Here is a 12,260-nt window from a genome sequence, read left to right as displayed (position 1 = left end):
AGTAAGGCAAAGGTTTCAACCCTTATGTACAAACAAATGCAGTTTTTTTACATTATATTTAAATGAAACATCTACAAGTGTTTTAACAAAGGTCTTATTTGTTCTACAGCAAATGTTTATTACATTGATGTGTAGTAATTACAAGAAAATCTCAAATTTTTTTGCACTGAATATTAGATTTTCTTGTAAAATCTGACTTAAAACACAGCAAGTATTTACATTTCTACACAAATCATCCTTTCATAATGGATTATTAGTCTGTGCGCCTTCTTTTAAAAAACAGTTCTTCTGCCCCCTCTGGTGGTAAGTTTCGTGAAAACCGCAACTTTTCAGGCAACATGAAGATGGATTTCCTGTAGTTTTCCTTGCGTCATCTGAGATGCTTTTTTTCACTTTACCTTAAAAATGTGAAGTAATTGCTTGAATTTAAAAATTGTAATTATGTAATTAGTTGCAAATCAAATGCAGGACTCGCCAATTTTCAGCAAAAGTGCAAAAGGCTTTTTTTCTATGTAAGTAGTTGCTAATGGTTGTTGAGAGTATGTCACCTTAAAATGCCAGTTTTGCATAATTTCTGTAACAGTGACCTTTGGAGATTTTTATTTTTTTAACCTCATTGTACCATCTTGCTTACTGTTACGTGGTGGCATAGCAAACTTTAATCCATGTTCGGCCTTGTTTGTAATAGTTGTGCTCAGTGCTGCATGGAGGTTCAGTTGGTAACTGCCAGTATTTGAATCCTGGCCTGGGGTCTTTGTGTATGGAGGGTACATGTTCTCTCTGTGCATGCATGGGTTCTCTCCGGGTACTCCAACTTCCTCCCACTGTCCAAAAACATGCCTGTTTGGTTAACTGGTCTCTCTAAATTGCCATTAGGCCTGTGTGTCTCTATGATTGGCTGGCGGCTCGTTCAGGGTGTACTCACACGTTTCAGCAACGAGATAATTCAAAGTGCTTTACATAATGAAAATATAAAAAAAGAAAACACATAAGAAATTAAGTACATAGCATTGACATGATAATGAAAAATAAAGTACAAATCGACGACAGATTAAAATTAATTATGTTAAACTGTCAAAAGCAACTGTAAACAAATGGATTTTTAACCTTAAAACTCAGATTAGTGAAGTATAAGAACTGAATGCTGCTTCTCCATGTTTGGTTCTGATTCTAGAGATGCAGAGTAGACTTGAACCAGGAGACCTAAATGGTCTAGAAGGTTGAAACAACAACAAAGTTTTTAATGCACTTTGGTAGCCATTTAGTGATTCATAAACTTACAAAAGTATTTTAAAGTCTATTCTATGCGCTCTACTGCAGGCAGCAGCTTTCTGGATTAGCTGCAGCTGTCTGATTGACTTTTTAGGAAAACCTGTGAAAACACTTTTGTCGTAATCATTTCGACTAAAGATAAACGTATGGATGAGTTTTTCTTTCCTGTCCTGTCCTTTTTTATTCAACTGAAAAAAATTATGACACTCCATGTGTTTATTTGTTCTATTCATCTACCCAATGCTTGAATAGGTTTATAGTGACATAGTGACATTGTAAAGTAGAGCTCTTGTTAAGCTGTTGACTATAGCAAACAAAACTTGAGAATTGTTAATGTTTTTGTTGATGATTTCAGAAAGGAAAGATGCCCTTGCATTTTTCAGTTGTAAGTTATATCTGTGAAGTCTCACTTAATAGATGTCAAAGTGAGCCTGGAGTCCTTTCAAACGCCACCTCCATTCAGCTTTTTGGCACTCCCTTTTTTCACTTTTTACAAGTAGAGCATTTCTCCATGAGCATTGTTTTCTAACCGGAGACAACCTTCACCCTAGTGGGAGCATTGGAATCAATGATGTCTGAAATTTTAGAATGAAAGTTATCTGCAGCTCATTTACTGAGTTACTGGACAAACTGGAAATGGAAGAGTCAACTTGGTTAAACTTTTCAGTTGCATCGTTCTTAAAAAATATTTTTTTTACAAACCCATTTAGTAGAGTAGAATATTGTTGAAAAGCTCATTTATTTCAGTAACTTAGCTCACTAAATGAAACACATTATAAAGATTATCAGCACACTAACTGAGGTTTTCATGCCTTTATTTCTGTAAATTAGGATTTTCAGCTTACAGCCAAATGAAAACATATCATTTAAGATTAGAATATTACATCAGACCAATTAAAAAAAATTATAGTGAAATATGGGCTTTTTGAAAGGTTTGTTTGATAGCTGCTTAAAGGTTGTTATTTAAAAAAATACTCTTAATGTGACCAACAATCCTCATTGGAACACGTACTCTAATTTATTCAATATGACTGTAATATCTCTTTGGCTAATTGAGTCTATGGAAATGAGCATTCAAAAATAACAGAAAAGTGGTCAGATAAGGCATTGGAAATATTCTTGACCCGGATGATTAGGTCCAAAATAGGTTGCCTATTGTGTGTTGGCTGTTTAACATGTTGAGTCAAACCAAATTAAGTGTATCACAAAATTCTTTTGCGCCTTTGTCTTGAGGTTGTCAACATGGACATTGAAGTCTCCTACAATGATTAAACAGTCATAACAGACAGCAGGTCATTGAAATCATTGTAAAAGTTTGCTTTAGATTTCATAGGCCTGTAAATGTCCAGTAAAGGACAAATTTACAACATAAGAAAAAAGGAACATAAGAAAAAATTATTGCTTCAGTTACATTTTTCTAAGAAAAGTTCTCACATGAAAAATTTGGATTTTTGAGTGTAAACTTGTGAGGGGGCTGGAAAGCATCTCCTTCACTAAGATGAAGCACACTCTTACACTGACTATAAGTAAGTTTGTTTTTGTTTTGCTTTTATTTTGAAGACCACTAATGTCTCTCTCTTTTAGGTCATCATCCTGAAGGCAACATTTATGCCTTCAGGATGAATTTATGATGACAGCCTAATGACTTTACAACCTTGTTGACTTGTAGGGAATTTCCTAAACATCCACCTGGAAGTGGACTGAAACTTTAGTTTGATTTGACTCCTGATTGTCTTGTATATGTTAAATCTGTATAAACTGGTAGTCGGATGTATGTTGTGTGTGTGTGTGTGTGTTTGTACTTGTTGCTGAGTGAGAACCCTTTTTTGTATTTTTATCGTAAGGTGAGGACATTTTGACAAAGTGAGGACATTTTCCTGGTCCTCACTTTTTCAAATTCTGTTCTTGGGACAGGGGTTAGGTTTAGGACTAGGGTATGAATTGAGTTATTGTTAGGGTTAGGGTGAGGTATTAACTGGTTAGGGTTAGGGTCAGGGTTAGGCACTAAAAATTAAGGAAAATGAATGGAAGTCAATGGAAGTAACCGAAAAGTCCTCATAAAGATAGTAAAACACGGATGTGTGTGTGTGTGTTCCTGTCTTGGCATCACAGTGAGAACCATTTTCCCGATTTCACCATCTAATTGAGGACCGTTTGTACCAAAGTGAGGACATTTTGCTGGTCCTCACGATCTATTTTGCTAACGGTTTGGTTTAGGACTAAGGTGTGAATTGACTTTAGGTTAAGGTTAGGGTTAGGCATGCACTGGTAATGGTTAGGTTTAGGGTTATTGTCAGGGTTAGGGCATAGAAAGGTTTGAAAATGACTGAAAATCAATGGAAGTCAATGGGAGTCAACACATGGTCCTCACTACATATAGCAAAACAAGAGTGTGTCTGTGTGTGTGTGTGTGTGTGTGTGTGTGAAAGAACTTTAGTAGCAAATGGTATAATTTTATCCATCTTATGTTCCTCTTTATGACTGCTGGTTTTCATTCTTTTGAGGGTTATACAACAACCAACCTCTACAAAGCTACAGTAAAAGATACATTTTGTTCATGAGTTTTTACACATCTTTACTAGGAGGGGCAATGATAGTAGAAGTGATGCAGATGCTCTGTAAATACAAATGTGTTAAAAGTTATATGATATTCTGAATCTTTTGCCCAACACATAAAACATAAAAAATTTACCCATACTTTGGGCAATAGGAGTGGCTAAGTATTTTTATTTTTTAAACTTGTATCTAAAAATGTTGAGTTTTGAATTTTCAAAATGTCTAACCTGTTAGTCTAATGCATAGTTTTTTTTTTGTGTGTGTTCTGATGGTTGTAAGGTTTAAGATGCATTTGCTCGCTCTTGTGTTGTCTGCTTCCAAACTATTTACATTTTTCAAACAAATCTTTGAATAACAATGATCAGAAATTATAGAATTATACTTTAGTTGCCCCTGTGTGGACTATATGTAGAAGTGACTCATCATATTTAGTCAAAAAGATGGCTATAAATATATTCCCAAATGTACAAATTATGTAAAAGAAAACAACTTTAGTTTCACTTGTGTGCAATTCAAAGAGATGAGGTCTAAAAATAGTTCCTTGGGACATGTAAAGGTTAAAGAAGAAATATGTTATGTATGCAGAAGAGTAATAATGACTTTGTTCAGTGTTTAATCAGTGTGGTTAAAGGACTGTCATTGAGAGACCCAGTAGAAACAGTTAGTAAGCACCTGGAAAAGAAATGTAACTTTAAACATGGGTATTTACAGAGCTTAAGATAGTCCTCCGGGAAAGCTGGATTATTGAGATATTTTTTTACTTAATGTTGCTGGGACTGAATAAGTTAATAAAAAAAAGGAAATAGTACTTAGTTTCTATGCTCATCAGCTCTGGAACCAGCTCCCTGAAAACCTGAGACGTGCAGAAACGGTTGGCCCCTTTAAATCAGGTCTGGAAACATTAGTTTACTGCATAAAGGTAAAAGATTATTCATCAGTTCATTTTATCATGCCATAGCTATTTACTTGCATTTTACAGTTTCTTTCTATGTATGTGATGCATAAATACTTATTTTAATACATCTAGAATATCGTTAGCCTCGTAGCAAAATTCACAAAATCATGACTTAGGCAATTATGTTATGAGGCTATCGATATGCCTAGAAGTGAACTTGCATGTATTTTGCACAAGGTGACACATCAAAATCCCTGTGAGCCTGGTTGCTTTGACTTTAAACAAGAGGCTACGTTCAGATGTTGGAATATGAACCTTATACGATTTAGCAGCTCAGAAGGTCCGGTTCAGTTTCAGAAAATGTCTCCCAAAACACTTACATGTATTTCCCATTCATGCCCCTTTGAGAAATGTCTGATGAGCTGCACTTTTTTTCCTTTTATGGTAAAAAAAAAAGAAGGAGATCATGAAATAAAAATAATAAAGCATTTTTCCTTCTGTTTTTTGTGTTGGCTTCGTCGTCGCTGTGGAGCAGTGGTCTTTGGGAATATTTGCGATGCTTTCGGGCTGACACAATGCCCAGTCTACCCAAACACTTCTGCATCCCATTGGCGGAGGGGCGGGACGTGTGACAGCAGCACACAGACATACAGGAATAGACGCAACATTGGCTTTGCAGCCCTTCTCGGTCCATTTTGTATGTGGCAAACTGGCCTTAGAAACCGATACAAGTCTATTGCAAACTGATCTAATAAAAGAAGCATTCAGATCTATGTTAGACGGATTTTTTTCTTTTTTTTATTCTTTCTATAAAATATGTTTTCAGTTGAGTACTAGTGATGGCGATAAATCAGACAAAAAAGATTTACAATACTGTATCCGAAAATCAAAATAAGACGATACACAACCAATATGAAACGCTGTATGCTTAAAATGCCCATGATGTATGAACTTTGAATTTGATTTCACTATTTAGTATTCTTGAGTTCACCTAACGTTTAGTGAATCTGCTGAAGCTGAAATAAAGTTCAGCTGTCCAAGTGAAACTTTTCTTACACTTGGTCATTTGTTTGGTCATTGTTTAGCTAGAGCCAGTGACTGCAGAGAAAATTGTAAACAGTCAAAGGATCTCATAATTCAGAGGTATCAGTATGGATAACTGTACAAACATTATAAATGTACCGTAACACAGCAAAGACAGTTTTCAATAACTGAGACAATTTAGAACAATGGTGGCATTACTTAAACTAGGGTTCTTTTCAACTGAACAAAAGCAAAAAAACAAAAAACAACAATGAAACTGGTCAGAGAGGGTCTGACACTATAGGAGCGTATGATTAAGACAGCTTGCGGTTTACAATGTTTCATTTAACAGTATCTTGTATTTTTCATATGTATGGGCAAAGGAAACATGGACTACTTTTCTTTAGATGGAATTAGACTTCTTATAAAGTAGGATGAAATCCTACATTGTTCTAAATATCAGTTCAGTTCTGACCCAAAATATAATGAAGGGCGATTTTATTATTCAGCATCACTACAAAATCAACAAAAAGAATGGTTTCACCAGAAGAAAACCAGGATTCTAGGAATAAATTTGACAGAAAGTCTATGGCTGTGGTCATGTGATGTCCTCAAAATCTTGAGATATTTAGAAAATCTTTGTGAGGCTCCTACCAAAGAATGAATCCTAGAACTAAATCAATAAATGCATCAACAAAGTATTAGTTTAATGGTGTGCGCAACTACCTACCAAGGTGTTGCAACTTTTTATTTAATATTCACTGTTTAAGAGTCCATGGAGCAGAGGCGCCTTGCACCGCGTTGTTGCGTGTGCCTGTCACAATATGGCGGCTACGTTGACGTACGACCCGGACGCTCCTGCCGCATCTGTTCTTGTTAGATCTACGCAGCACGAAGCAAGCTGGAGTGAAGGCCGCCGAGTCTCGGACACGCTGAAACGGGACGACAGGGAAGAGCAGGCAACTTTGTATGGATGTTAGAATTTACCTTCTGGAAAACCCGAGCTGCTAAAGGAGAACGACGTTTTGTAAGCAGACGAAGAGACCTTTAAAGAGATGTTTGAGCTTAATTAATTATTCCCGAGAGGATCTTACAGTTTGACTTGCCAAACAAATCAAAATGCGAAGCGCTCTATGAGGAGGAGCTCAGCGAAGACGGCCGATGTTCACCTTTTTCTAGGCTCTATAAAACAAGTTATTTAAATATTTTTTTGTTGTTTTTTTTTTTTTTAAGTAGAAACAACACAGCAACAGGATGGCAGAGCATGAAAGCTTGGAGTTTGGGAAGGCAGACTTTGTGCTTTTAGACAACGTGTCAATGGATGAATTCATGGCCAACTTAAAACTCAGGTAAGCGGTCAGTTACCTTTATAAAGCTGCTGTCTTGACTAATAAGGACTTGCAATTAGAAAATGTCGCCGTTTAATCAATTTCTGGCTCAAAAATATATATATGAAGGGTTAAACATCGGATCAACAGATGCTTGAAAATAGTTAACTTTTCCACACCTGTGTGCAGCTCTGAAATACAGTACCAACTACCGTGGTTTTACATTTATTTTTTAGTTAGATTTACGTTGTACTTGTCTTATCTTAAATGTTTTCATTGTATAGTTTGCAGCAATATGGCTCGCATTCCTCCTTGCTCTCTCACCGAGCAGGTGAACTCCTTTTTGAAACATGTAACTCCACCCAAGTTACTCCGTCTTTTTGTCAGCTGGGTTGTGAGTATGATGTCAGGTATGCTCTCAGAACGAAGAGGTAACATTACGCTTTTCAGGTGAGGCCGTGGCTCCTCTCCCTCTGCCATCTGTGATGAAAGTGCAAACTGATCCCCAGTGTCAGAGCTTTTAGTGTCTAATTCGGCTGGACAATCTTCCTTGGCGACCCCTCCAGGATGCAAACGCCTTGCTTTCTAAACACTCGAGCTGAACTCCCCCTTATATACCTCCTATAAACCATTCTGCCAGCGCAGACGGGATTTTGTGTTATTTCCTTGTTTTATCTTGCTCTTTAAACTTCAAAGTCAAAAACGGACAGTGATACTGGCTGGGGTTGACTTGGAAAGAAAAAAAGGGCAGAAAAACACTCACTCGTTCAACATTTAAAAAATAAGTTTACAGCAAAAAAATATAATAATATATAATTCTGGTTCTAAGAGGGTTAAACGCCATAATTTTCCTCTTCATTAAAATCCTGATATTGCTCATGCACATTAGTTGACCAAATCCTAATTGATTTATTATTTTGGCTACTTACCGTAATCAGTACAAATGTTGTGCAAAAAACCTCAGTTTATTCTATTGTTTGTTTGTTTTTTAACCCCTGCTCTGACTGTCTCAGTCGTTGTGTCCTTGGGCAAGACGCTTCCCCACCTTGCCTGCTGATGGTGGTCAGAGTGGTGACGATTGTATGGCAACCTCACTTCTGTCAGTCTGCCCCAGGGCAGCTGTGTAGGTCACCACTGTCGGCGTATGAATGGGTGGATGACTGTTTTTTAGTGTGAAGCGCTTTAGAGTCCTCAGACTTGATAAAGCGCTATACAGGTGCAGGCCATTTACCATTTTTAATATTCCCATGTTTGAAGTGGAGCAAGAGGCAGGCTTATATTAACAATGTGGGTTCTCAAAAAGACACATTTACACGCCAGGATGAGCTAACAGGTTTTCTTCCAGGATTGTCCTGTATTTATCTCTGCCAGTCTTCCTATCAGCTCTGACCATCTTCCCTGTCACTGCTGAAGAAATGAATGCCCAAAGCATGATGGGTTTGCCAAAACCAATATGCTTTGGAAAATGAGACATATGGCTTTATTTCACCAATGGGCTTCTTCATGCCAGTCTCCTATCAAAGACAGATTTGTCAAGTTTACAACTATATTTACAGATGATGTTCCTTCTTTAGGCAATTGGTTGCGGTTGATTTAATTTAGGGGTCTCAGAGTGAAGGGGGGCTGAATGCAAACCGTGTATCATTTTCTTCAAATTGACAGGTGCTACTTTGTGTTGGTCTGTGACATAAAGTCCCACTAAAATAGATTCAGGTTTAAGGAGTATAGATGCTTTTTGATGACAGTTAAGCTAAAATTTACTGCTTATTTGTGAAGGGTTGGTCTGCATGTATATCAAACTACATCCTAATCAGATCTTTCTGATTTGTTTATACATTGGGATAACTACAAAATGTCACCAAATTCCTGCTGTTAGCTGCTCAGTTCCTGGTGGTTCTCTGATTTTGTAGAATTTCTATCTATGTCCCAGAAGGGATTTTATTGTGATATTATGATTAATCGAAAGCTTACTGGCAGTGATGGCTGGTAAAATTGATAATGGGGACTGTTAACTATGGGAGTAGAAAGTCTTTTTTTCCTGGTGTTGCTTAAGCTTTCTTTCCATCGTTAGGTAAAACAATCACAAAGACACGCTTCTCCATATTTGTGATCCTTTTCCTCCTGCAGTGTAGTTTATGGTACTTTGTTACTGACGTGTTATAAAAGAAAGCTACATAGCTCTGTTTGGTACTGATGTACCAAGGAGTATTAGGGTCATTTGGCAATGTGGCTAAATGTTTTCGAAGGCACGGGGTTCTTTGTAGTTATTAAGAGTGAGAAATATGATTATTTACAATATGACCAAATTTTAACTGGGGGAACAATTAATGCAGTTACAATTCAGACCTCATTTAGAAAAATATAGTATTTAAAAGTGTCACTTTCCTTCTTGGCGAACAGTAGATAAGATAAAACTTTGTGTAATTAATAATATCATTTATGGAAGTTGGTACCATTGATTCAGTTGTGCAATTATTTTAATTTAATCATAATTGCTTATCTTTAGTGTGCCTCTGCATGCTTCCATTTGCCTGTCAAATTGATGTTGAAACAACTTGTTTTTACTACTGAGGAACAATAAAAGATCATTATATACTGAAATAAAGTGTGTTTTAAAACAAATATGGAACTGGCATTTACAAATATTTTATACAGTGTAAACAATGACCTGATCCATACAAAGGTGTTCAGCAGCAGCCCTCTACAATTTAAGTTTTTCTGGTGATTTTGCATAATATATTCTTCAGTGATTAACTACAGCAGCAAGGTAGGTTGCTATGGGTTTCTTCTTTTTTCTGGTGTAATTGTCAGCTTCAGTCTGCCTTATAGGGATCGGCAAACAACGCTGCCTTGTCAACTAATGAGGGTCGCATATGTTTTTTTTTATTTTCTGGCTTTACTCGCCATGTTAGCAGAGTTTAAAACTTACTGCAGCAGTTCATTGGTTTGGTCAGGTAAGTGGCTGCAGGGATGGGAGGGGCTGAGTGTCTCTGATATTGCAGCTGGAGTTTCTTGGCTGTGGGTGGAGTTTGGAAAAAATGTGATTGGTCAGATTGACTTGCTGTGATTGGTTTAATTGACTTACAGTAAAGAAGTTCCACATATACAAATATCTAAATGGTATATCTGTGGGATTTGGGACTGTAGATGTTAAAGTTTCTAAATAATTGTTGTTACTGTTGTTTTTTAAATATTGTTACAGCTCCTGTTTATTCATTTGGTGTAGAATGGCTGATGCTTGGAGTGGCTGCTTTGGCATAGCTACAGACACTTGTAAATGCTGTTATATGGGGTCATGCAGTCAGAGGCTAGCTTGGTGCGCTAGTCTGAGGTGGAGGCTCTGTAAAGTGAAGAGCAGTATTCGCACGAGCCCGGTGATGTATGTGCTGCCTGGGTATGTTCAGAGACAGGCAGCGCAAACGTCATGCGTATCTCTGACCAGGATTTTGCAGATGCACAGCCGTAGTTGTGAGTTAATCGTGACGCTGACTGACTGGAAAGCAATGAGTAGGAACCCTGTTGTGACTACTGTTGGTTGACAGTCTTGTCGATTATCACCTTGCTGAGCCATGGCAGCTGAGCGAAGTGTTTGGTGTAGCTTCATAAAATACAAAAAAAAAATATAATAATTGTGTTGGCTAAGTTTAGTGGGTGTACTGCGGTTCACTGGGAGTGGTAAAGAGTAATTAAAACCGATCTTCATAGCTTCTTCAAGCCCCACCCAAAATAGTCAGTCTGACCAATCATGGCATTCACAAACTCTTCCTACAAAAGTCAATTCAACCAATCATTCCACACCCAAGAAACTCCCACTTAGGCACTGCAGAGACCCCCTTCTCACTGCAACCGGATGAAGTCCGCCAATTTGGGCAGATGTGAATGGGTCAATTTGTATAAATTTTGACACAAATAAGTATTATTTAATAATTCATCAAGTATTGATTATTTTGACAACCCATAGCTCCACAGCTGTTTTTTTTTTTTTTTTTTGCAGGATATTTTTGTGTTTGCTTTAAGTTTCAGTATGATACTCCCTCTCACCTTAGGTTTGCAAAGTTACATCTGAATAAACCACCATTGTTCTGAAGCAATGCCCTTTATGCATATGAATCCTTAGTAGAGTTGTTGACTCCTAATGGACACTGCCATGTTTACAGAGAACCAAATGCAACATATCTGCTCAAACACCGCCTACCAACTGTTAAGCACGGTAGTGGAGGAGTGATGAAGTGGGCTTGTTTTGCAACAATAGGACTTGGGCACCTGGCAGTCTGAGTCAACCATGAACAGGTGTAAAGCATTTAAGAATAAAATGTAAGGCGATCTGTTTGACAGCTGAAGCATGACCCGAACTTGATGGGAGCAATAATACAACAAAATGCCTGAAAAAGGTAAGAATCAAGGTGTTGCAGTAGCCCATTCAAAGTCCAGACCTAAACTTGTTTAAAATGCTATAGCGGGACCTTAAGAAAGCTGTCTAGATCTACAAACCTTGAAGAACCAACCCAACATGACAAGAGTGGACGTGAGGCTCTTCAACATCAATTAAAGACTGATGAGGTCACTGAGAAGACCATAATATCAGAATTTATTTACTTTTACCGAGACTAAAGTTGAGTTGCTCTTTAATAAAATAATCGGCAGTATGAAGCTCAAGCTGAAAATCATTCACTGTGTTGCGTTCAAATGTTTCATATAGTGAATGTTTTCCCTTTTTTAAACTAAATTGAAACAGTGAAACTAAAGAAGTCTTTACTAAAGAGTGCGAGGAATGCAAGTGAAAGTGTCTTTCTAGAGGAAACAATCGTTCTTGTTAGCAGTGTTTTTATAGCCATTCTTTTTAAATTAGATCAGCGTCTGTGGTGTGAACAGTAGCTTTAGCAGTCAGGCTGTAAGACCTGAGAGCTACCAGACAGCACCAGGCATAATTTTTCCAACTCCTATTTTCTGTCTGCTTGATTTCCCTCTAGTCAGACAGCTTAGTCCGGAGGTGGCGTGTGCAGATTGTTATTTGTAGAGGGTGTGACCGGCTAGGAGCGCTTCCTTTTTCCTCCGCCCCCCTTAGTCTCAGAGTGTGTGTGCATTCATGCAGGCAAGTGTGAGTGTGTTTAGAGTAGGAGCATACCACTTAAGGGATAGATCCAGAGGGCATCTGATGTTCTCCATTTGGTTCGCTGCAGTTATCC

The 12,260-nt window shown here is 37.6% G+C and overlaps 1 protein-coding gene across 1 annotated transcript in view; it reads left to right on the top strand.

Annotated features, from left to right (window-relative positions):
* Positions 1 to 6,507: 6,507 nt before the first annotated feature.
* The window catches only part of myo1d (myosin 1D), a 143,976-nt gene continuing 138,223 nt past the window's right edge, over positions 6,508 to 12,260 (top strand). The window contains exon 1 of the mRNA XM_047377517.1: positions 6,508 to 7,095. Coding sequence (XP_047233473.1) covers positions 7,001 to 7,095 — 95 coding nt within the window. The 5' untranslated portion in view covers positions 6,508 to 7,000. The remainder of the gene's footprint in view (positions 7,096 to 12,260) is intronic.

The sequence above is a fragment of the Girardinichthys multiradiatus genome, chromosome 10, assembly GCF_021462225.1.
Source record: "Girardinichthys multiradiatus isolate DD_20200921_A chromosome 10, DD_fGirMul_XY1, whole genome shotgun sequence".
Lineage (NCBI taxonomy): Eukaryota > Metazoa > Chordata > Actinopteri > Cyprinodontiformes > Goodeidae > Girardinichthys > Girardinichthys multiradiatus.
This window is presented reverse-complemented; position numbering and strand designations above follow the sequence as displayed.